Source organism: Phalangium opilio, unplaced genomic scaffold (genome assembly GCF_054372755.1).
Source record: "Phalangium opilio isolate 3A_F unplaced genomic scaffold, DU_Popi_V2 ptg000025l_1, whole genome shotgun sequence".
Lineage (NCBI taxonomy): Eukaryota > Metazoa > Arthropoda > Arachnida > Opiliones > Phalangiidae > Phalangium > Phalangium opilio.
In genome coordinates, this window is record NW_028324156.1 from 1722208 (window position 1) to 1749188 (window position 26981).

General features: G+C 35.4%; 2 protein-coding genes across 2 annotated transcripts in view; both read left to right on the plus strand.

Annotated features, from left to right (window-relative positions):
- The first annotated feature begins 15 nt into the window (after positions 1–15).
- Positions 16–3541, plus strand: LOC149691681 (actin nucleation-promoting factor WAS-like). Its single transcript, XM_089869056.1, has 8 exons — positions 16–166; positions 286–412; positions 477–614; positions 944–1030; positions 1118–1447; positions 1888–2574; positions 2655–2769; positions 3246–3541. The coding sequence occupies exons 2-8, from the start codon at positions 308–310 to the stop codon at positions 3302–3304; spliced, it is 1521 nt and encodes a 506-aa protein (XP_089725182.1). The 5' UTR covers positions 16–166; positions 286–307; the 3' UTR covers positions 3305–3541.
- Positions 3542–3647: 106 nt separating this feature from the next.
- The window catches only part of LOC149691682 (uncharacterized), a 57274-nt gene continuing 33940 nt past the window's right edge, over positions 3648–26981 (plus strand). The window contains exon 1 of the mRNA XM_089869063.1: positions 3648–3868. The gene's annotated coding sequence lies outside the window, so the exon portion shown is untranslated. The remainder of the gene's footprint in view (positions 3869–26981) is intronic.

Consider the following 26981-nt stretch of genomic DNA (forward strand, 5'->3'; position numbering starts at 1 on the left):
AAGTTGCAATTTTTTGCAAATGGTGGTCGGCTTCCTCAAAGAGTGGGACGTTTAGTTGTGAACTTGTGGTGTTGGCTTCTTTGTAAATTATTTTGAAGTTAAATAGAGATAATAATTGGTAAATTAAGTAATTAAACGCGGTACGCGTTGTTATAGATAACTATAGGTAAATAATTTGGTTATTTTATTAGGGCTAAATCACATTCTATCTCCGACTCCGAGTCTCTCCACCTTTTGCCAAGGCTTAAGACTCTTATCAAGTTTTCCTTGTTTTCTTTGTTTTAGGTTAATTATAAAGTGGTAAAAAATGAGTAATCAACAGCAAAAACGTGTAGTTGAGAATAGAAAGTCGTCACTTCTCTCAACTGATGAAAATGAAGCTGTGTTTCAACTTCTTGGGAGAAAATGTGTTGTAAGTTTGGTTGTTTTTTGTACCATCTTCATATTGAAATTAAATCACATTAAACACTCTCCAGACACTTTCAACTGCGGTGGTACAACTGTTAATGACCAGCCCACCTCATCAATCATGGCACAAGAAACATTTTGGTGTTGCTTGTTTTGTGAAAGATAGCTCTCAAAGATCTTACTTTATTAGGATATTTGATATAATTGTAAGAATTAATGTAAATACACCTTATTCCTGATGAATGTGCCTTTTAACTGACAAATATGCCTAAAAATGATGCGTCGTCTGCTTCAGAGATTAAATTTTTACTAAGATTTGGCAGTTAAAAAATGAGCATTAAGCCTTGGCAGTTAAAAAATTAGCATTAAGCCTTGGCAGTTAAAAAATGAGCACTAAGCCTTGGCAGTTAAAAAATGAGCATTAAGCCTTGGCAGTTAAAAAATGAGCATTAAGCCTTGGCTCATGTATTGGGAATAAGTTGAATTGTTCAAAAGTTATTCCATATGTAAAATATAATTAAATAATCCTTTCCAGCGTAATGTAATGTTATGGGAACAAGAACTCTACAGCCAGTTTACTTATTTGAAACTTAGACCTTTTCTTCATTGCTTTGAAGCCGAAGTAAATTTAAAAAAACAAAAACAAAAAGGAAAAGTTTAAATTAAAAATTTGACGATATAACTCGATCCTTTCTTTTCCTTATCTTAGGATGGCATGGCTGGTTTACTTTTTGCAGATTCCTCAGAAGCGGAAACATTTCAAAGAGCTGTTGAACTTAAATTGAAAGGAAGGCAACAAAAAAAGCAGGAAAAGAAATCCAGGAACCCTGATGTGGCTCAACCAACTCAATCTGGAATAGGTCTTAGCGTTCCATCGGGACCTCTTTCAAGCAATAAGTCGGAATCTTCATCCGGAAAGAAGTCAAAGAAGAATAAAAAACCCAGCAAGCTAACTAAGGCTGATATTGGATTACCAACTGATTTCAAACACGTTGAACACTTTGGATTCAAACCCAGCACTGGATTAGAGTTTAGACGGGTAAAAGAAAGAAATATTAGCAGAAGTGAGATGAGACCAGAAGTACTGAGCTAACCAAATTCTTCACTCAGTGAAAGTGAATATTCTTGATAACACAAGAACGGTTGGCCCTCTGGTGGCGGTTTCTGAATTTCCCCTCCAAAACATGAGACGCTCGCGGTGGTAGACGGCCAAACTAGATTCAAGGATCCGAGTCCGTGTTCCGCGGCTTTAGCTTGAGGGGAAGGGGGTAGGAAATGTTTTTGGAACTCGACCAATTTTTTTCTCTCTAGCGTAGGCGCGATTGAAGCGGCGTAAAATCCTCAAATTTGTTCACTAGAGCCAGGATCTACTATCAATGCTAGAGCCCATCACTTCTAGTCTCATCTCACTTCTGATATTAGTAATTAAAATTATTAATTTCTAGTTCTGATTAATTAATTAAATTTTAATTAAACAAGAGCGATGATTTGGACCCCGAACTTGAAGGATTCTTTTGTAGAGTCGGTATCTCTCAAAAACATCTGCAAGATAAAAAAACGCGGGATTTTATCTATAAATTCATTGATGACTTTGGTGGGATTGAGGAGGTTAAGAAGGAGGTCAAGAATGAGACTTCCCGCTTCAAACCTCAAGCTCCTCCCCCTGTTCCAACCAGGGAATTACCGCCTACGCCTAAAACTAGTAGAGGAGCCGCCCCTCCTCCTCCCCCTGCAAGAATGACCCCTATGGCTTCACCCATCAGAAACCAAGGGGCTGCACCTCCCCCACCACCACCTCCACCCGTTCGCCCACCTGTAGGTGGAGGGGGCAAAGGTAACGCCCCTCTTCCTCCACCCCCACCGCCCAGTCTTCCCAGTGGTCCTCCAGCTGCTGTTTCAGGAGGTGGAGGAGGTTTTATTCCACCACCACCCCCGCCTCCTCCACCGCCCCCAGCTGATTTGCCACCCATGCCAACTGCAACTGCGTCAGTCCCATCAACCCCCAGTTTTAATCCAAGAGCTGCCCTACTTGATGAGATTCGTCAAGGAAGGAATTTGCAACACGTGGACCCTGGTAGTACAGCTGCGGCCAATAGGGTCTCTGATCCTGTGGATTCAAGAGGGGAATTGCTGAAACAGATTAGATCTGGGATTGAGCTCAATAAGGCATGGATTGCTTCTTTTTAATAATTTTTATTGGGGGTTTTAATTAATATTTAAGTGGGGTTTTTTTTTTATTCTCTTAGGTTTGTGATAGCCCTAAGAGTAGACCACCTTCACCACCGCCTGTTATGATGGGGGGTATTGCTGGTGCCTTGGCTAAAGCTCTGGAAGAAAGGGCCAAAGCCATGCAATTATCTGGTATGTATTAATCCATCAGAGTGATGTAAATTTCATCACAATTTTAATTATTTTCTTTCTTTATCTTATGCTAATTTGCCTTCTGCTTCTTCTTCTAACTTTTCTTCTGCTTCTTTTTCTGCTAATTTTTGTCTTCTGCTTCTTTTTCTACTAATTTTTGTCTTCTGCTTCTTTTTCTACTAATTTTTGTCTTCTGCTTCTTTTTCTGCTAATTTTTGTCTTCTGCTTCTTTTTCTGCTAATTTTTGTCTTCTGCTTCTTTTTCTGCTAATTTTTGTCTTCTGCTTATTTTTCTGCTAATTTTTGTCTTCTGCTCATTTTTCTACTAATTTGTCGTCTGCTCATTTTTACTAATTTGCCTTCTGCTCATTATTCTGCTAATTTGTCGTCTGCTTCTTCTTCTGCTAATTTGTCTTCTGCTCCTTCTTATATTTTTTTTTTTTTTTTTTTGCTAATTTATCTTTTGCTTATTTTCAGATGAAAGTGATAGTGATGATGATGACGATGATGGCTTTGATGATGATGAATGGAATTAATAGTTGACAACCACAATCTGTTTAAAACAAAAATTAACGTTCAAGATTTAAATTTAAGGTTAATATTTATTTTAATATAATTAATAATTATTATTACAATATTACTTAGTTTAAAATTACTTAGGTTATATATATATATACATTTGTAATTAATTTTTCTCTTAGTAGATCATGATGTATCGCGATGTTTGTAACCCTAAAAATATTTTATAAATTTTCAGAGCTTATTTCTAGTTATTTGATTGTTTGTTTGTTTTATTTTCAAAAAATACAAAAAAAGAAATTATTTTTATCATTTCAGGTTTTTTCTTCTCAATTTTTTCCATTCGCTTTTACTTCCAGTGAAAATAGATGGCGTAACTTTCGCTGAAAATCGTAAGGAATAAAAATCAATGTTCTTCGGTTAATCACGTGATGGCGCCACCATCGCTAATATTGCGTCGTCTGTTGTTTGTGTTTATTGAAGGTTTCCCCGCTAATTAACTGAATCGATTAACATCAACGACACAATTTGTTAATTTTCAAGTTTTAAATTGGAAATGCCTTCCTGATGTATTAATTTGGGTATGTGAAGTCTTATTTATTACTTTCGCGTGTGATTTTGCAATTATTTTTGTTTCGCGCCTAATTTAGTCAATTTAAGCCTACTTCTGGCCATTTTACCTCTACTTCTGGCCATTTTACGTATATTTTTGGGCATTTTATGTCTACTTTTGGGCATTTTATGTCTACTTTTGGGCATTTTACGTCTATTTCTGAGCATTTTACAAAATTGTACGCCGAAGTTAAATGCGTAATTAACTCTCTTAAGCCCAAATTCGGGAATTATTTAGAAGGTAATCTAAGCCAAGGCTTAAAATGAACTCTTTACATAATATTACCACTTATTCTCGTTAATGACTGGTTCGCGTGACGCGGTATATCGTGACAAATGGTGATTAGGGGGAGAGAAAAAAAAACCTGTGATCGTTTCCAATCACAGATAACGACTAGGCTTAAATTGTAGAATGTTTAAATTGATTTCAAGCCAGAATTTAACAAAATTGACATTTTCCGAAGGTCAAACAAACATTGCAAGATAAATTAGATCATTCTTTTTATTTCTCAATCCTTCTTAGTTGTAATCATAAAATTAATAGTTTTACATCAAACCGACCCAACTTAATCATGCTAATTAAGCTTTGATCCAGGAGTAGTAGTTGAAAAGTAATTGGGGATTGTCGTTGAGTTGTTTTCAAGGTTACCGACCGCGTTTTGAAAGCCAAGGCGACACCCAATTTTACTAAGGAAATTAATATAATGAAAAAACATTCGCTCCTCTGTAAAGAATTATCTAGGTTATTTACTGTGAAAGCAAAATAGTTTATAACTGCGGGCATTTATTTCTTAAAGCGTTTTGGCCCCAAAATTTAAATTACTCTATAATATAGACTATTAAATTAATTCTATAAGAGAAGCAATCGCCACAGGGGCGGGGATGTAATTTCCTTCTTGGGTTATTTCCCTGGCGACCAGAAGCACTGATAGAGGGCAGTAAGAGTTGGTTAGCCTATTTATTTACACCCGACTTTTTGAAAAAGAGATGTCTATTTGTTAGGGACCTTTTTTTATTATTTTTTGGTTCTGTTTGCATGGGTGTGTTACTTAATTATGTTCCCCAAAGAAAAATGCATAGTCTTTAATTAAAAAAAAATTAAATTAGGATAGGGACGGTTTAATTAACTGAGCCAGCCGCGCCGTGATTAAATTGTACGATCTCAGCATAAAATTAATCGTGAGAAAAAACGCATCGTATGCTCGGATTTTTTTATTATTTTTTAAGAGTGGAGATATATTTCGTTTTCGGAAGTTCAAAATCGCATTTCTCTCCCTCTCCCTCTCCCTCTCTCTCTCTCTCTCTCTCTCTCCCTCTCCCTCTATCTCTCTCTCTGTCTCTTAATTCAAAATGACAATAATTCAACCCCCCAATGTCAATGTCTCCTCCGAGTACTTACCTAATAGCTCGCCGTAATCTAAATTTTCTAATGAAGACTTTCCTCCCGGTTTTTTTTTTTTTTATTTTTTATGAGAACAATATGGAAGATACCTTCTCAAGTTTTGGCGTCAGTACAAAAAACCTGAATCGCGAAATGAGAGGCCTACCTTTTATTTCCAAAAGATCCAATTAATTGAGCCTTTACTTCTGGCTAAAGATTTATTTTACTTACAATTACAACTGTGATAGAAATAATATAATATTAGGTTGTAGCAGCGGCTAGTCCTCCGGATCAACCTGTTTTATTTTCTAAAACAGGGTTCGTACAAACCTGGAAAACTCAGGGAAATAAATAGTTGACAAAAATATCAGGGAAAACTCAGGGAAATATATAGTTGACAAAAATATCAGGGAAAACTCAGGGAAATTTCGAATTTTTAGTACAATTCAGGGACATTTGTGTTTGTGAAAATTTGAGTAAGTTTGCTTTGAAGGTGTTGCTTCAACTACATAAAAAAACACTCCTGTTGTTACTCTATGTATGGGATAAAACCTGGGAAACTAGGGAAAATATAGGGGGAAACTGGAGGAAATATATGGCAGGGCTCCCACCATGTCCCTAAAATACCTAAAACCCCCTACTTTTTTTTGAGGTCCCTAAACCACCATAGAATTGTGATTTGGTCCCTAAATCACCATATTCCTAGTTTAATGTGCCATCAGCTTGTAATATTCAACCCAAAGTCCAATTTACACATTTATATTTCTTATTTAATTGAAAAACGAAAAAAGACTGATTGTTAAGTGTGATAGAATTGTGATAGATAAAACGTAGTAATGTAATAAACAAAAACTAAGTCAGTTTTATGATAAAATATTTTTACAAATATCTGACTTTGTCATTTTGTGAAAACAGGGATAGATTGGTGAAAATATGAGTTCAAATAAAGATCCCATTTTGGTTCCTATTTGGTCCCTAGTTTAAAAAATTCGGTGCCTATTTCACCCTATTTCTAGCCTAAAAAATCCCCTATTTCCCTACTTTTTTTTAAGATTTTGGTGGGAGCCCTGATATGGGGAAAAAATCTGGGAGATATATGGGAAGAAACCTGGGAAATATGTGGGAAGAAACCTGGGAAATATGTGGGAAGTAACCTGGGAAATATGTGGAAAGAAACCTGGGAAATATGTGGGAAGAAACTGGGAAATATATGGGGAAGAAACTGGGAAATGTATGGGAAGAAACCAGGGAAATACATGGGAAGAAACCAGGGAAATATCTGGGAAGAAACCAGGGAAATATATGGGAAGAAACCAGGGAAATATCTGGGAAGAAACCAGGGAAATATCTGGGAAGAAACCAGGGAAATATCTGGGAAGAAACCAGGGAAATATATGGGGGAAAACCCAGGGAAATATAGGGGCAAAACCCAGGGAAATATATGGGGGAAAACCCAGGGAAATATATGGGGGAAAACCCAGGGAAATATAGGGGCAAAACCCAGGGAAATATAGGGGGGAAACCAGGGAAATATAGGGGCAAAACCCAGGGAAATATATGGGAAAGAAACCTGGGAAATCGGTTTTCCAAAAGTTGTACGAACCCTGTAAAACCAAAAACCAGAACCTTACGAGATTTTTCTTTGTGGACTCGGTTGAAAACAAACTTGACAGAGGGTGCATTACTATCTAATTGACTGCGGGCAACTTTAATCGGATATGCTTGCTTTTTTTTTCTCCCTTTAGTAATTATTAGCAGACGCTTGGGTTAATTATACAAAAATCCAAATGAGATATGTGGATGGTGAAGGTAGTAGTACAGGTGGGAAATCGAACGTGTCTTTACCGCGGTAATGTTTCGTTATTTCTTAAGGTTTGGGGGAGGGAAGGGACAATGTTAAAGCCCTTTATGATTGTAATGTCATCTAAGGGTATCGTCTCATTTCCTTTTCTCATTCGGTTTACTAGTTTTTTTCATTCATGTTTTTCACACGGCTTTTATATCTACCTTTTTTTCGGGTTAATAACTGCAGTGTAGATTATAAAACGGGAGGTTTGTGGTCTGTTCGTTTCGTGTGTACACCAATTCGGCCACGTGTTAACAGTATTGCAGGTCCTTGGATAATGGGGTGTACACTGAACCTCGTATTTAAATGACCCCTTAATTAAATTTAAGGGGTCATCCGTAAAATACTCTGAACAATCTTAACTTGAAAACATGCAGTTGCCCTTGTGGCAAAATTAAAAATAGAAGTTACATTTTCGACTCAAAATTGATTTCCCTAAGACCATCCCCTTAATTTCTCACTGATCTTTCAAAAACATCCTGTATATGAATCATGGGTCCGGTATAAGTTCCCAATGGTTAAGACAGAACTGTTCCCCTTGTACAAGTGTCCATTTGACTCAATTGTTAATACAGAATCGCTCCCCAACCTTCAGGTCCATATTTAATGAAAATATTGGGATTTATTTTGTTGAAGTTACACGCGTAGATTTTATTATTACATTATCATAATATTTCTTGTTCAATTTGAAATATTTCATTAATGAGATTTTATGGGGTTTACTAATATTACATTGATTAACCCGCCCTTAGTGAAAGTCAAATGCTTGGAATTTTTTCTTTACTTCTTTTTATTCCCTTTTTATTTTTAATTGGATGAATTTAATTGTAATCAGGTTTTTTTACACTTTAAATTGATCAATTTCCCATGGGCCATCATCATCATCTTTAGAAATAAATACCACGACATCCATATCCTTTATTAGATACTATTACCAAATTTAATAATTTTTATATATATATAGGTATTTTTTAATTAATATATATAAATAAGCCTTTAAAGGGAGCATAAAGCCCTTAATTTTCTCTTTCTTTATGTCTTTCTTTCTACTCCCTTGGTTCACTTTTTTATAATCAAAAGTTGAAAAAGAAAGCTTGAAATTTGTGATAAAGTTTTTCAATCTTTTTTTTTTTTAAGTGAACGCTCTCCTAAGTAAGGAGGTTAGGAAAGGATTTTTTTATGTGTGTCTCTTTCTCTGTTTGTATTCAGTGACAGTTTCAGGAATAACCTAGTCCGTAGTCCGTACTATATAGTCTCTTTTATTATTCCTTGTTTTTATCCGTTTCGCTTTTTTCACGGTCAATGATTACGATTCTCCAGTCCATTATAGTTTTTTGTATCACGCGATATATCTGGTTCTTCTCTACTGACCAACTAACGGAATATAGGCCTAAGTACAGTTTGTTATTTTATAGCTCCCATTTTTGAATGAATGAATGAATGAATGAAGACCTTTTTATTGCAATTAACTCTCTTTTTTAATTAACCAAAAATATTTTAATTCATTGGGTTAATATTAATAGGGGTTTTGGTAATTAATAACGTATCCCTTATAGTTATGTTAGTTTTTAAACAGTTTTTTCCTGTCCAGACGTTCATTGAACGTCCTTGAAGAGAAAATATATTTTCTAGGGATTATATCACATGGGTTTTTTTACAATTAAACTTAATTATAATTATTTATAGCCTTGTGTTGTTATAGTAATAAAATATACAAGCAGGAGTTTTTTTTTTTTTTTTTAAAAAAGGGTGGTTATTGGGTTCTATTTGCGGTTTTTGTGTCGAATATTTTGTGGATGACCAATTAAATTTGAGTATAGGAAGGTGAAGGTGAAGATGAAGTTAATTTAATTAAGGGATCATACCTAAATCACTCCGATCATAATTTGTAAACGGTGGGTGGCTATTAGGGCAAAATGTCGTAGAAATAGAAATTACATTTTAGACTCCTAGAATTTTTAAAAGATGTATTAACCCTTATCAAAATCCTCAAAGAAATACATAGTTTTATATTTTTATTTAGTTTTTAATCAAAAGAGGGTAGGTATAAAATAATGAATGTCATGAATTGGAACCATGATTCTATCTACAATATTAAAAAAGATACGACCGATTAAGTTGAATCCGTAATGGGTGGCACTACGCGTTAGGCTTTCCCGTGAAGCACTTACTGGGAGGTACCCCTAATAGACGAACACGTCAGGTGGTACTAGGCATCCAATAGGGGCGCTCCCTAGTGCTTCTCGGGAAAGCCTAACGCGTAGTGTCATAAATTACAGATTCAACTTAATTGCTCGTAACTTCTTTAATATTGTAGATAGAAACATGATTCCAATTGATAATATCAGGGATAGATTTATTTTTAGAAGTAGGAATGGAGAATAGAGTAATGTAGGTGCGCGTCAAAGTCCCGGACCCCCTTCTAAGGGACGGAGGGGTATGAAAGAAGAGGCGCGTCATAGCGACAGAGGTAAAAAGGAATTACGTATTTTTCGCCGTCACCGTGTTGGAGGGAGGGGCTCTATACTGGGCTATGAGTGGGACTGAAGCAAATAATAACCGTTCTCCATTCCTACTTCTAAAATTAAATCTATCCCTGATAATATTCATTATTTTATACTCTCTTTATGTTAAAAACCTAATAAAATATTTAGCCCTGTGTACCCCCTTTAAGATTAAGTCTAAATCAAACTTAAAATTTAAGGATGTAGGCCTAGGCCTAATAAAACAAAAAAAAAACACACACTGTTCTTAATTATATCATCACTCGGAAACCAAATCTTAATAATGAATGTATGGGTCTATTAAACAATGAAAACCGATGAAACAATATACCATTGTTATTTCCCGAGCGGTAAAATAATGGACCCATCTCATTAAAGACGGGAAAGGAGGGGGGGGGTTACAAACAAACTGAGGAACCTTTTTGACTAGGTGGGGACGGGACCCCCGTCATAATAATAACGGTGTGTGTGTATGTAAGGAAGGAAACAGGTCAAAGGCCCCTATCCCATGCATAGAGTCTATTGAACTAAATGTTGCCTTTTAACGCTGGTATACATTTTCTTTTTTTTACATGGTCATTGTCGGGAAGGAGGTTCATAGAGCAATGTCAGTGTCCCACTTTCAAGAACACTAAGGGGGAAACTGTATTATAATATACAATCGGCGGCCTTAATTGGCGGCTCCCATATTATAGAAAGGAACATCCTGATATTTCTTTCCTTGTACGCATCCCGCCTTTTTTTATTTTAATTTTTTTTTTATTTGGTGAGATTATTATCAGAGGCGACGATCTTTTGGGGTCCCCGGATAAATACTCCATATCTTTTGACCCATTACGTGTGGGGTTTTTTTTTTTTTTTGTTCTTTTTAAGAAGGTCCGGATTAAGGTGTTTATTTATTTATTTGTTTGTAAGTTTGTTGGTCCGGTTTTATTGGTGGTCGTAGGGATGTTTTTATTTATTTATTTACTAAAGAAATCGAGTTATATAATATTTTTCTTATTATTATTTATTTATTTATTTATTTTTTCAAACAATGAAGAGTCTCCAAATAAAATCGCCCAATTTTGGCGGAATCCCGGTTTTTTTTTTTTGGGTCGTGGTGGTATAGGTTTTTTGTTTACTTCTTTATTATTATTTATTTACTAAAGAAATCGAGCTATAAGAGCTATATTTATTTTATATTTTCTTTTTCAAACAATGCGCGTGGTCAAATAAAATCGCCCAATTTGGCGGGATTCCGGTTTTAGTTTGGTGGGAGGGATATAGGCCTATTTTTATTATTATTTTTTTGTTGTTATTTACTAACAATGGCTATCTTTATTTTATTTTTCAAACAATGCGTGTGGTCAAATAAAATCGCCCAATTTGGCTGGATTCCGGTTTTGTTTGGGTCGTGATGGTATAGGCGTATTTTTGTTTATTTGCTTATTTACTAAATAAATCGAGCTATAAAAAGTATTTAATTTTTTTTAATCAATGCACGTTATCAAATAAAACTTCCCAATTTGTCTGGATTACTTTTAACCATAAATTAATTTGATTTAAAGTCATAATTAGCCAATGATATGTATATTTATGAATATTGAATTCATTGATGAAAAACGTAGCCGCGTTATTATAATGATAACCGCCAAATTGGGCGGTATTTCCAGTTTTTTATCTAATTTCACCCAGTGGGGGAAGGTTCTCTCGGATCAGTAGGAGAGTAGTTAGGGAGAGGGTGGGTGGTAGGAAGGCACCTAGAAACGCGTTGTTCCGCGATGAATTTAGCGGCGGCGGGCAAATGGTGGCAAGAGGCGCAGCGGTATAGATATTTTGAGGGAAAGTTGAATAACCTTTAAAGGCCGATTTGCTTCAATTAAAAGCCTGGGAATGACATTGAAAGACATCCTACATCTAAAGCGTATATCGTTCCTGGAGGCTTATGGAAGCCCTACTAGCTAGCACTTAAGAGGAAAACATTTAACGTTACGGGGGATTTATTGGGGAAGGAAGATGCTGGAGGAAAACGAAATCATTTCTAAACTTTTATTTATTGCTCTTATTTCGAAGATTTTTATTTTTTTTTATCTATGTATCTTCCTTTCCCCGATTACTACAGTTTTTGCATGGTCAGTGGTGATTCTTCTGTGTGGTCATTTTATTGGCGTAATGTATTTAGTATCAGAGGGACAGTTGGGCTATCGACCTATCATTCAATCAAGGTTTTCCTCCATATGTCATTACAAAGCTGGGTTATTTGGTCAATTATTTTCCTTCGGGTCTGTTGGTCAATTATTTTCCTTCGGGTCTGTTGGTCAATGATTATTCTAAGGATGTGTTGGTTTAAGGGTTATTCTGTGGGTCTGTTGGTCAAGTGTTGTCCTGTGGGTGTGTTGGTCAAGGTTTATCCTGCGGGTCTGTTGGTCAAGGGTTACCCTGTCTGTGGGTGTGTTGGCTAAGGGTTACCCTGTCTGTGGGTCTGTTGGCTAAGGGTTACCCTGTCTGTGGGTGTGTTGGCTAAGGGTTACCCTGTCTGTGGGTCTGTTGGCTAAGGGTTACCCTGTCTGTGGGTCTGTTGGTCAAGGGTTACCCTGTGGGTGTGTTGGTCAAGATTTATCCTGTGGGTGTGTTGGTCAAGGGTTATCCTGTGGGTGTGTTGGTCAAGGTTTATCCTGTGGATGTGTTGGTCAAAGTTTATCCTGTGGATCTCTTGGTCAAGGGTTACCCTGTCTGTGGGTCTGTTGGTCAAGGGTTACGCTGTCTGTGGGTCTGTTGGTCAAGGGTTATTCTGTGGGTCTGTGGGTCTGTTGATCAATCATTTCCATCGCCGTATGCTTTGACGCTAGGTATTTGGTATATCCAAGCTTTGGAATGAAAGAGGAAGTTCGACTCATCGTACCATCTTGGTTTTCCCAAGTGTTTCAGTTGATTAATGGCAAACCTTTGGAAAATTATATAGTCAATTTGTTAACCCCGGTATACTTTTATGTAATGTATTTAATATCAGAGAAAAAAAGTTGGGCTAAATTTAAAAAGAAAACAACATATTTTTCTATGGGTTTTTTTTTTGCACATCATATATAAAGCTTTTTTTCTACTATACATACCGTATAAGTGCAATACAATACACTACGTAAAAGTGTATACGCGTGTTTATTTTTAGCATCATTAAAGAGAGAAATAATTCTGGGTCAGGTGGTCTATAGACTGAAAGTATACAGTCAAAACTTTCAGGGGGAATGCACTTACTACCGGTTGGGTAATTTTCGGGGTTTCCAACCCCCCCCCCTCTTCTTCATAATTTTCAAATTATATATATATACGATTATATATATAGGGAAGGATGTTGTCGGCTGCTGGAAAATTCGTTCTTCTTAGAAAAAGGAGGGGGGGTGTATGTTTTGTAACTAATTTATTCCACTGTGCCTACTTATTTTGGTTTTTTTACACTTAATTTCTAAAAATAGTAACTTAACGTATATAGGGGTTTCTTATTTGAAAGTGTATGGTTTTGAAAATGTACTGGGATTCTTTAAGGAGATGTAATGTGATTGACCAGGCGAACTTGAAATTCTTTTATTTTTCTTTAAAAATTATCCTTTATTTTTTTAAAGGTAAATAAACTCCCGGTGCACCTTGGTTATTTGGGAAAAGGTTTTTATTATCTGGGATGATTATATTTTGGTTTGTTTGGGGAAAGTATTGTTTTAATTTAATTGTAATATTGATAGGCCAAGGCTTAGGTATGAAGAACGTTCTATGAGGGTAATTTTTCGATTAACCTTTTGAACTCTATAGATAGTGTGTAAACAAGTGTTGCCAGTAATTTGTGACGCGTGCAATTCAAAATGCTATCCAATAACACAAGTGTTTTTTATGTGAATTTAGTTAGGGTTTATGAAATCTGCTATAAATATTTAACCTTTAACCCCCAATTCTTTTAGTTAAATATTGTTAATTTTAATTATATTAATGATAGAAAAATTCTTAGGTGTGAACTTGTGAAGAAAGGTATCAATTAACTATCCTTTGACCCCATATTAAATCCAATAAGCAACGTATATATTTTTTTAAATCAAGTTTATAAAGTCTGCGTGACATTATTTAACCTTTAACCCCACGATATTACGTATATCATCGCGTAAATATATTTTTTTTTATTCCGCAATATACGATATGCATGACAAAAATCACGTAGCCTTTTCCAATCAATGATAACCCAGTACCCTAATTAGTTACAAACACACATTGACGGAGATACAAAACCACCTGTTACTCATCGCCCTTGGTGTATATTTATATATATGTATAAACTAATGATATTTATAATTATAATAATGTTTATTTTGGGTTAATTATAGATTTAATAGCTTGTTAGGTCAAAATTTTGTACAGAAGTTACAATTTGGCCTAATGGACACCCCCCAAACAATTAAGTTACGATTGGAGTGTTTTACGAATGGCCCCATAAATTTAAGTAAGAACCTGAATGAAAGGCAATGATTTCCAAATTTTAATTAAGGGGTCATCCGTAAAATACTCCAATCATAACTTGTTTAGGGGGTGGTCCTTTGGTCAAAAATGTCGTAGAACTTACATTTTAGACACAAAAATTCATTTTCATCCCACTGTATCAAACTTCGGTCCTGTAAAAAGCCTTTTATAGAACAGCCTGTATAATATAAACGTGAGAAGTCGTATCAAAGTTACCTAATATACAATATCAAGGTTATATTTTTAAAAATATAGGAAATTTGATTCGGAAATTCTAGATTTTCGTTTAGGAACACAAGGCCTACTTTTTTTAGTTGGGTCTTTTTTTTTTCTTTTAGGAGTTTTCAGTTCTATAGAAAAACATGGGCGTTGAGTAAAGAAAAAATTAAGAGAAGTAGGCTATTGTGTCAATGAGCTCGTATATGCCGCCGAAGAGAGAAACATACACACTCGCGGGGGAAGAAGGTTTTGGCGGTTAACGAACGAACGCCATATAGCCGGAAGTATATTAAAATAAAAGCTTCGTCTCTCTCTCTCACTCACTCTGTGTACCTATTTCTCTTCCTCGCTATATTTTTAAAGGAAATTCTCTATGTCGGTCGCTGGCTTTGAACAACGCTGCGTGTAACAGCCTTGCCTTTGGTGATGAGATCGTTTTTACCTGTATTTATTTTTTTTAAAGGTAGCTCTCTCCGTCGACGAACTAGATAAATTTATGGAAAGGCATTTACCTCTGAATTTGACCTAGAAATTTATTTTCCACATTGGGTTTTTTTTTGCCACCCTGTTTTATTCATCCCCTCTCCGCTTATTTGTGTAGAGTACATTCCCCCCTTTTCCTATATGCGAGTTTAGTGAGTGTAGAATACTAAATGTAGTTTAGTTTAAACCGGGAACACTTAAATTATAACTATATGAAAATAATTAAAGTGAAGGTGAATTAATTTATTTTAGTGATGGGGTTAGGTTTGATGTTTAGGGAGGTGTAATGTGGGTTCACAAGGTACTGGAAGCTGTGATGTGGGTTCATAAGGTACAGGAAGCTGTGGTGTGGCTTCATAAGGTACAGGAAGCTGTAATGTGGCTTGAGAAGGTTCAGGAAGCTGTAATGTGGCTTCATAAGGTACAGGAAGCTGTAGTGTGGCTTCATAAGGTACAGGAAGGTGTAATGGGGTTTCATAAGGTACAGGAAGCTGTGATGTGGCTCTAGAAGGTACAGGAAGCTGTTATGTGGCTTTAGAAGGTACAGGAAGCTGTTATGTGGCTTTAGAAGGTACAGGAAGCTGTTATGTGGCTTTAGAAGGTACAGGAAGCTGTATTGTGCCTTTAGAAGGTACAGGAAGCTGTAATGTGCCTTCAGAAGGTACAGGAAGCTGTAATGTGCCTTCGGAAAGGTACAGGAAGCTGTAATGTACAGGAAATTCCAAAAATCAAGGAAAGGTCCAGAAAAATGCATTAGGTCAAAGGTTAAACCCCAGGAAAATGTAATATTACATCTAAAGGTCAAGGGTGAAGTAAAGAAAAATATTAGTGAGAAAGAAGATCACTAGCTTCACCTTCCCTTTAAAACCAGATCAACATGAGGATAGATAAAACTCCATATCCCCCTGCCTTTCTAAGGATATGAGCGACAACCGAATAGAGAGATTTAAATTTTCCTTTTTTTTTTTTTTTAATTTGGGAAATAAAGGGCAGCAGCATCTCTCGTGGGAGATGGCCTTCCCCTTCCCCCGAGCGCCAGAGTTCGTTGTTACACTTCGTCATCCAAGCGTTTTTCGAGGCCCCCCAAAAACAGAAGTCAATCACCCTTAAATGCGTAAGAACCAAGACACTATAAAACACTAGTAAAGTACAAACAAAATAAAAAAAGTAATATACGATTTCGCTTTTGGGAGAAATCTTTTTAATTCAGGATGGGATTGGGAAAGTTTTTGGCGCGAAACCGCCATGGGTTCATGAACGTCTCGATCCGTTAGGAACTCTTATAACCAAAGTCAAGATTATGTTACTTGTAGTTTTGTAGAGATATAGGGAGAAAGGGAATTGGGTTTTATTTAATAGAAAATTATCCTGGTGTTGGTTTTTTTAATGTTATTGAAGTTTTATTGACATGAAAAATTCGAAATGGAAGTTTTTCTTTTCGCTTTGGAGCCAAATTCATGAAAGCGATCGCAAGTTGCGTTAAGTTGCGCAAATTTTGCGTTTGAAAAAAAATTTGCGTTTGGTTCGTATTCACGAAGAGAAAGTTGCGTTTCGCAACTATTTATGTAACGCAAACTGCGCAACTTCATTTCGACCAATTAAAAGCAAGCGCGCCTTTTTTAAGTTAAGCCTACTTTTCAAAAATTAGAAAGGCGTTGGTCGATGTTTCTTTAAAAGAAAGGCAAGCAAATTGGAAGGAAAGAGAAATTGAATTATATATTAATAACATGTTTGAAGAGTCGTCCAGAGTTAATAAAGGGAGAAATAACTCCAAATGGTAAATTTCACTCGACGAAGCAGATTTCTAAAGCTTGGGATGAAGTCGCCAATGGTAGGATTGCACTATATCTATTTACATGAAATAACGGTCTTATCTGACTAATTAAACCATGGGGAGTTCAAATAAAATAGTTAAAAAAATATTGGCCCGCCGCAAGTATTTTTAATTTTTTTTCGAAAATTTCAAAATTGCATGTTTTTACCGTAACTCCTGTATACTGTATTCCGCACTCAGTCTTGTAAAAAACGTAATTAATAGCCGATAATTTGGAAAAGGCGCAAAATTTTAAAACTCATATTTAGAAATAGGGGCATAATTTTTGGTGAAGGCACTAAATTCAAAAACCGATATCTTGGAAAAGGTGGCAACTAGTTACAGAATCCATCAAACCTAACCTAGCTAGAGCTATAGGGATACGAATTTTTGGTGATTTCAAATTTTCAAACGAAGTTTTGGCCCAGTTCCGGCGGACGAATATTTTTTAACTATTTTTTTAAACTCCCCGTGCTCTAATTAGTCAGGTAAGACTGTTATTTCATGTAAATAGATATAATGCAATTGTACCGAAACGTGAAATAACCCGCGATACAGTTGGTTGTGATACTTTGTAATGCAAATCTCGACCAACTACACCCTGAAAACTACCAACAGGGCTACCACTTGCCATGAATGACAATCCCATCAGAACCTAAACGAATATTTAAAATTCATTACATATAGCCTATAAATAGCGTGCATTTTATTTATCGCATATAACTTGCCTGCGTTTCAACAGCCAGTGAAGAGCTTCTTCTGGTGGGATGCTCTTAAAAGATCGCAAAGCTCGAAAACATTTGTTCTTGGAAGCCTATAATAGTCTCTAAACACATGTTCGGGAAACTCAAACGTATTAGTTCTATCCCTAAAAATTCTCTGACGCCGCAGATCTCTTCGTTCGGCAACTACGATTAACTCCAGAAACTCCATTTTTAGTTTTTAGCGCCATCTATTGATGGCTAAAAACTAATGCATTTATACCGAAGATTTACTACCCCCACTTTTACCCCTTTCACCCCCACTTTTTCCCCCTTTCCCCCCTCTTTTCCCACCATTTCCCCCTTTTTTTAGTGCCTTTCCCCCCTATATTACCCCCTTTTTTCCCCCATTATATCCTATGTTACGGCTGGTTGGGCGTCTTAACCCCGCCTTTTCGCGTTAATTTATTCAAATTTATTCATAATTCATAAATAATGCTCTAAAACGCTAACAGATGGACCTAGGGTAGCTAAGCTTCATATGATTTTATTTCGCAAATTTCCAAATCCCCGACGGGATTCGAACGTCCCAACGTTAACGCTACAGTTCGGAAACCCGGTACGCTAGAACTGCGCCACAGAATGCTTATATAAACCTTCGCTTTCATGAGATATAAGCTGGGATAGAAATCCATCTCGAGTCTAGGCGCGTTTGCGGCGTTTCGCGCTAAGAGAGAGAAATTAAATAATCGCCCACTACCACGTTAATATGACGTTAAGTCGGCCTCAAAGTCACGTCTGAAGCTTAGAGTTCTTTTCCTAAAACCTTATCAGTCTTGAATGTAGAGAGAAACGAATTAGCAGGCAAAGTTCACCATGAGTTAACCAATGATATCGTCTCTTGAAAACTCGTCTGCTACTCTACTTAGTTAAGCGAGCAGTCCACGTTTACAAGTGAGATTAATGATAACTTTATAAATAATGATGTTTAAAATTAACCGATTGAGGAAGTTACAATAGTTCAATATATATTATTCTGTAATTTAATTAAGATTAAAATAAATATATATTCACGAGTGAGATTAATGATCATAATGGTAGATAATGATGTTTCAAGTAAGTTAATTGAGGAATTCACTGTAGATTAATTAATATTATACTTTAATTTAATAAATATTATACTTTAATTTAATTAATATTATACTTTAATTTAATTAAAATTGAGGAAGTTACAATAGTTCAATATATATTATTCTGTAATTTAATTAAGATTAAAATAAATATAAATTCACGAGTGAGATTAATGATAATTATAAATAATGATGTTTCAAGTAAGTTAATTGAGGAATTTACTTTAATTTAATTAATATTATACTTTAATTTAATTAATATTATACTTTAATTTAATTAATATTATCATGATACTATAGTTTATGATAACTTTACAAATAATGATGTAGTTTAGTTAAGTTTAAAACTAACCGATTGAGGAAGTTACTATAGGGTTGGTACTGGTAATTATGGACACTTTTTGCAAATCTTTGAATAACTTCCGTGGAGCTAACGTTAGACACCAGAAACTTTCAGGATATGAAATATGATTCTTTATACACAATTCGCTGTTTTCAGCTTTTTAACTCTCTTAAATTTTGCACAATATCCTATTTCCCAATCCCCTCGGAGGACCCCAATTGTGAACAATCGCTGGTAAATGTAAACACCCTGACCCTAAATACTGAAGGAGGTAGTGAATGAACACTGGACCCAAATGTGAACAACAATGATAATCAAATGGGAGGAATAAAAAAGGCCCTAGGAAAGGACAGGGTTGCCACAGTACCTGGAAATCCTGGAAAAGTCAGGGAATTTAAAAATGGGCCGAAAAGGTCAGGGAAAAGTCAGGGAATTTGATTTTAGTGGGTAAAACTTCTGGGAATAAGTCTTTATTGAAAGAGTAATGAAAGTTTCTCCTCATGCTCTCTCAACACAGAAAACTCTAGATTAATCCTTAAAAATGTCTAGAATTGTTTTTGTAAAGTAAATGCTCTCTTAGACTGTTATTTATAGTTAAAATGTTTCTTATTTGTATTGGTGCAACAAATACATGGGAAAATTTAATGTTGAGAGTTTATTTAATTATAACCACTTGAAACGTGCAGTAAACATTCACTTTTTCGGCCTAAAAGGTCAGGGAAAATCTGAGAAAAAGGTCAGGGAATTTGGTTCTGAAAATTCCGTGGCAACCCTGAAGGAGCTACCATTACGTAGGGCCTAAATCCATGCACCTAGATTAAAGTTTACGCAGATGTGATAAGTGATAATAGGATAATATAGTTAAATCAATACCCGAGTCAAAATGTTCAATAATTTGTTGAGAAGTCCTATTTATTTCGATACCTCGCATAACAGCTGTCTCATTTTCTCGCTTTCCCGCCCAATAAGTAGTCGTAGCTACCGCCCTCTTACCGCTAAATTGATAAACTTACTAATGGCGCGAAATTTGAGTCTTTTTTGGGTCAATGATGTATTTTAAAGTTAATATTATAACTTTTACTTTTATTTTTTAGTAAAATAGCTTAAAAAGGATTCTAATTAACCTTGAAACAATTGAATTTTTACCTGGTTTTTTCCAACTCTAAAATCGAATTCCGAATCGAAACCACAGATATTAATATCAATTTTATAGTGAAAAACGTGATCAATCTAACGATTAAAGGTTTGTTATCGTGGGATTATTTTAACTCTTCCTAGAGCTTATTCCCCGATGGTATTGTATTAAGCAACACCTAAAATTGGCATCAACTTAAGTTGATTAGTCCGAGTTGGTGTGTATATCGGTTCGTATCTTTCATCCACGTATTCCTACAATGTTCATACCATTTTTATCGTAATCCTCAATATTCAATCTACAAATAGAGCCCTTTTAAAAGGAATTTAAGCCGCCCAAAAATTAGCTACAAAATGTTAAAGAAAAAATAGAATCGTTCACATTTACCAGTACCGACCCTAGTTTAAAAAATATTATTCTGTAATTTAATTAAGATAAAGTTCTGTAGGTTAAGTTTAAAATGAACCTAATGAGTAAGTTACTGTAGTTTATTACTAGATTGATTTTATTCATAATAGGAATGCTATTTTACAAACAATGAAAAAAAAAACCCGAAATGCTAAATTAGCTGGGGTCATCTTATAATGCATATAGTAATACTAATTCTTGTCACTAGAAGGCGGTAAAAACTATATGACTGGGTCATCTTGTTGTTTTTAAAATTGAAATTCGCGCAGGTTTTGAAGTAATTTTCCCGCGTTTTACTACTTGCGATCGATAAAAACGAAGCGCAAAAGTTGCGTTACAAAAGAACACGTGATTAACGCATTTTGCGTCGATTTTTTATCATGAATACCAAGTTGCGTCGGGTGAAAAAAGTTGCGATTAGGGCGCTACCTTTGACTGTATTAAATTTTGCGTCAGACGCAAAAATTGCGTTTTCATGAATTTGGCTCTTAATCGGTTTCTTTATCAAGGGGAAAGTTAATTCTTCCTTGTTTTTTGTTTTGAAGTTTATGGACTTTAAATGTCGAGTTTTGTTTTTGGGTGCAAGCTCCTGTGTGCCAAATATTTTGGGGATATTGACGAGAAAATTAATTTGGAGCATGTGTGATATTGGTTTTATTTATTTATTGCTATTTTAATTAATAATTTTTAAATCAATTAGGCCTAATTCTAATTAAATTAGCGGAATTTCTTTAATTAAATTGTATGCGGTAATTGTTTAATACCCTTTAAGGTGTCAGAACTGTACCAGTGTTAGCATAAGTTCATAAGATATGTTTCTCTGATAAGTTTGTCAGTGGTTACAAACTGGAGCTTGTCATGATGTAAGTGACGTTGGTCATAGATTCGAGGTAAAGCGACGCCTGGTAAGGCTAAATAGGAACTTAGATGGACTGCAAAACTAACCGAGTGTAGGACTTCAATTTTCGCTTGTCGTTCTGCTAGAACTAGCTCGAGCTGTAAGTCTCTACCATTACGAAGTATAGGTAGTGTCATACTTATGGAAGGAACATATCTTATAAACCTATAGTGTTAGTAAGGTGCTAAGTAACTTGAACTGCAGTGTTACTAATAAACTAAGAGACTATTTGGGTGGTGGTTATAATTTAAAACAAATTTTAGTAGTTTTCAAAAATACTAAAAAGAAAAAAATCAACATATTCTTATAACCTAGCCAAGTTTGTAGTAAGAATAACACTTAAAAACACTGCTAGAAACAAGCTAAATTTACTCTAATTTGACCTTTAACCCCGTTTACTGAAGTTCATTGCTACTATACAAAAAAAATCAACAAAACGCTTATCAAAACACAACGTAATCGTACGTGAATTCCGGAATATTATAAATAGTCCATCGAAATTTTTTCTTTTTCTAAAAATGTGTTGATGTGCGCCTCTGAAAGGTTATTGGCCAGCAAATATACTTACTATATGAAATAAAAAATAGGTTTTATATATTAAAAAAAAAATACACTCCATACGTTATCTCCGGGCTTTTATATTTGACTTCCTAGGGCGTCTGACACACAGATAATTACCCCCAACAAACGTTTTCTATTTATTGTTTCGTTTGTGGGGTTTAGTACTTGTTCTTGCTCCAAAAATATCATAAATTCATATATTCCTCCATGAGTTTGTCACTGGTTAGAAACTGGAGCTTGTCATGAAGTGAATGACGTAGGTCATAGATTCGAGGTAAAGCGAGGGAGGCCTGGTTTTGGCGCTGTTAAAAGGCTTAGTACGGACTAAATAGGAACTTAGATGGACTGCAAAACTAACCACCGAGTGTAGTACTTCAATTCTCGCTTGTCGTTCTAGCTCGAGCTGTAAGTCTCTCAGTAGCATCACGAAGTATAGATAGTGTCATACTTATGGTAGAAACATATCACTTATAAACTTATGATAATATTTAGGGGATTTTTAGTGGTCCCCCAGTGTTACCAGGCCACTGGAAAGTTAAGAGATTGCTGAGAGAATGGCTAACAGTTCAGTTTCACTCGGTACTTGACCAAACAATTTCACTCGCAGACGGCCTGACAACACTGCACTGAACGTAGTGTAAGCTGATAAAGGAGGAATGAATTTTCCATAGCTTTTTTATTTTGAAAATGTCCATCCCCTTGTTTTTTTGAACAAGAGAAAGCCCCTAGCACTGTTATACCATCACCGCAATCTACGTAACCTAATTCCAGCAGCAAAAATTAAAAGCTACCTGTTGGTAGTAAGTAGTCAAGCGCCGCTTTTACTGTATACCATCCATGACAGTACTTTGCCCTTTTACTATAAACAGGACAAACAAACAAGAATTGTGCTGTATCTTTCAGACAAGCAAGGGGGGGGGGATATTATACCCTCGTTTTCGAAATAAAAAAGGTGAATGACATTAACTGTTTTCATCTTAAAATGAAGGTCAATTTTTGGAAGGAAAAGAGAAATAATAATTATTTCGCGCCACTTTTTCCCGCCAAACTAAATTTGTTGGTGCGTGTAGAATTTATTTTTTTTTTATTTTTTTTTTTTTTTTAAAGAGCGCGAGCGGAAAAGTAGGACACCATCACGGGCGCACGCGCGCTTTCTCTTGAGAGTATATCTCGAGCTATTGGGATTTGGCGGGAAATTTACGTATCCTCCCCCCTCTATCTTATAAAGAAGTAAAAGAAAATAAAGTAAAATAAAAAAAGGAAAATTTCTACTTCTTTGCTAATGGCAGTTAAATCATTTTAAATGCAGGTAGGAGGTAAAGGGGTGCTGATACTGTGTTTTTTGAAGGTGTTAGTTATTATACGGGTTTCTTGCACCCGAAGGAAGGATGCTTGCTAACGGGAAATTATATCTTGTTTGCTATATATCGTTATCGTTTTTTTTCTATGGTCTAATTTTACTTACAGGTATTTTTTATTTCAATTAATTTATATATTACTTAGGTTTTCTATCGCTTTTTGAAGGAAATGAGAGATTTTTCTCTCTCTTTTTTTATGATGGACTCAATTAGCTTGAAGGTCTATTTTATTAAATACTTAAGTATAATTATAACTTTATTAAAGGTAATTAATTACTACGTAAAAACATTTCCCCGAAAAATATCACCTCGGTTATTCTGTTTAAATTTCAACATAGTTTTTAAAAAACCCTACGTGAAAACCCCATGTTTTTCTTACCAATTCGGAGAATTAATTTTTAAAATCAAAACATGAACATGAATTTTATAAAATTCCGGGAAATTTTTAATACACCTTTCTCTCTTATCTTTCAAATAACAAATGTGGAATTGAGAATGAGAAAGAAAGGTTTTCGAAACCAGATTGTTATTGCAACGATACTTATTCATTGTATAACTGAGTGCAATGGGGTTTTTTCTTCAACAAGTTATATCTACCTACGTAAATTAGAAAGTCTTCGGGCCATTCAAGAAAGAGTTAAGGGGTTGGCACTCCATTACATTTCACCTTAAGTTTTAATACTATTATAGGAGAGAGGTGCTATTTCTCTCTCTCTATCTTTAAAAAGGGACTTTATAACTATAGCGATTACGACATCGTCTAAATATGTTTTCTGTGTGTGTATATATTTTTTTAAATGCCCGTTTTGTTTTTACCGTGGAGTAATTTAACTGGAGTGGAAATAATTTTACTTAAAAAATGCCTTACATCGCACGCAAACCTCCTTTAATATAGAGAGCTTTCAGTTGGAGTAGGAGCTGAGTCTCATGACATAATTTACGCTGCCATATTGGTGGGTTTAAAAACAGGAATGAAGCTGAGACCACCCTCCCAATATGGCTACCAGAACAGCGGTAAGACTTGGGAGCTAGGGTGTGACGTACTACTATCCCATCTGAAAGCTCTATATTGCTCCATGGTGACTGAGTGTTAATAGATAAATGACATAGTTGAAAACCTTGAAGATGGAGTGATAGGTTGATACCAGTTTAATTTAAGAATCGACTAGTGGCACCCCATGTTATTTGCCCATAGACTTTAATACAGTCAAAGCTGGGAGACTGCCATTACACTATACAGTAGAAACAAAGGTACAATCCCCTTCTTAAAATTAATTAAACTTTACAGGGGAATATATTATAATTACAACTGTATTCTCCGTCTGAAATAAAAAGAGAAAAGATAATAATTTACACTCTCGACTAGTGGTGACGTCATTCACTCTTTCTTATAACATTGACGTCAGCCTAGATCATTCTCATTGGTCTCTTAAAAGCTCTAGGTTTCCGGGAACGCCAATTTACCTCATGCGGCGAGCGTTATACCGTGACTTGAGATTTTGATCATGTGATCACCCGAGAGAGAGAAAGAGAAAAGTGATGTACTAGGCTTTGACGAGGGGGTGGGTATGATCTTGAGGATATTAAAGGGCGGAGTCAAACATCCATTTTATTTATTTTTTATTAATTTTTTTTTTCTATTCCACCGCGGCGTAGAATTTGAAAGCTGAAAGTTGTTGAAGCAAATTAGAGGTTTTTTATCCGAGCCGCTATTTCGCGTGGTGACTGGTGTGTCTCGCTGTAAATTGTTAAACCATCGCTCCCGCGCTAGCTTTCGATTTATTAATGGTTTTTTTCTTTACGTAATTAGTGACTAATTAGTACAGTGATTAATTTTTGAGGCATCGGAAGTGTCTAAAGAATATTTTTTAATTTTGTCTTCAAGTGAAATTTACTTTTAATTATTTTTGAAATTCGTGAATTTCTTACGGTGTATCACGTTTTTTAATTTACTGGATCACAACAACAACTCGAGTGATAAAGACGAGATTAAAGGTAGAATTATTTTTAATTAATTTTTTTGGGGGGAGGGGGTTAATTAGGGTTGTTTGGTTTTGGGAGTTTAATTAAGTGGTTTTTGAGGTTTTAATTAAGTGGTTTTAGTTTTGGGGGTTTTAATTAAGTGGTTTTGGGGGTTCAATTAAGCCTTCAGTTTCGGTTAGGTTTTACAAATTAGGCTTAACTGTAGGTTTAATTTCTGTGCAAACCCACAATAAACGTTAAGCCTAAACTAAATAAATTCTATTTCGTCTGGGATGGAAATAATCGTTAATTATTTCGTGTCGTAAACGGAAATAAGGTATTATAGATACCGTAGATAGGGAGGTCGTGAACTTTAACCCCTCCCCCTCCACACTATAGAATTATTATCTTCTTCAATCCGACGGTAATTATTAAATGGATAGTAGTATAAAAATCTCTCATTAAATTACGGATATTTTGAGAAATATTGGGTATGAATACTACACACTAATGACGTCGACACAGATCTTTTATTCAAACTAGAAAGTATTTACCACAGTTATGATGTCATCACCCAATGTGCCAGTTTTATTTTCAATCTTACAAAAGTAACTTACTATAATTAATTTTCATTTCAAATTTTTAGGTATTTTAATTAATTTACAAATAAAAACTTTACTACGAGTATCGAAATTTAAACTCTATATACTATCCCTTTAATTAACCACTTGAAATAATTGCGGTTGATTGGCGGATTTGTAGTGTGTGAGTCATCAAGTAGCGAGCCTTGGTAACACCGTAACGTTAAAATACTGATAACGAATTAACGTTTAGTACCTGAATTCAGATAAGCGCTTTGCTCTGATTCTAGGAAATCGTTACGAAATTAATTTCTCGATAAGTGACTTTGTTACTCGGAAGTTTTTTTTTTATATATTTCTTTTAATTGCTTGAATTATCTTTTGCTTGCAAAAATGTTGAAAGATAATTTTATTTTAGCTTTGCTTTGGTAAGCTCAGCCTATTTTTGGCGAAGTCTATTTTTCCGCTCTATAAGCGAAAACAGCTAGGAATAAATACATCTGATAAGAATCATCACGACCCTTGTTAATTTCTATGCGGGGTTTGTGGGCCGGGCTTAATAATACTGACTTGTTTCATTGGTTCAATAGATCTATCTCAGTTGTGATGTCAGTGCCTAGGTAAAACGTCACGGCTTAGTTTTGGCAGTGGGCGGCCATGTTTGGTACCACTTTGGTTATTCTATGGGCAAATAGCATGGTGACGGCACACTAAAGCTTCTGAGATAGCTCTATTGGTTGATAGCAACGCAAGTTTCTAGGCGTGCAAGGTTGTTATTAATTCGCTACTCTAGGTAAAATTCGTCATATATAATGATAAGTCTACTAGCTCCTCCCACAAAATCCGCCTGTAGATATGTTGAGAAAAATTGCTAGTACGCAATTATTCCTAGTGGCTGTATGTATTCCAGGCGAAAATGTCATCGTGTTTACTTCTTGTGACATGAAACTCACTCAGATCCCTTTAGGTTTCCCCTTTCACATTTTTGGGTTCTAAAAGATCATATTTGGGTACATTCCTTAACGTCTAGAGTTTCCCTCGGGGTCATGACCTTTTTAGACTACAGTCTGCCTGCTAGATATAACCCCCTTCGTCTGGGGAATTTGAGAATTGTAGACTGGCTCTTTCAACTTATAATCTCTCTTTTTTTCCGATTCATTTGCAATGCGAGAGAGTACGGATGAAGTGTCTTTTACAATGAAGGGTAGGGGTCACTTTGGTTTGGTACCAACCGAATTTGACCCCGCTGTAACGGTATTTCGGTTTCAATGTAGTGTGGT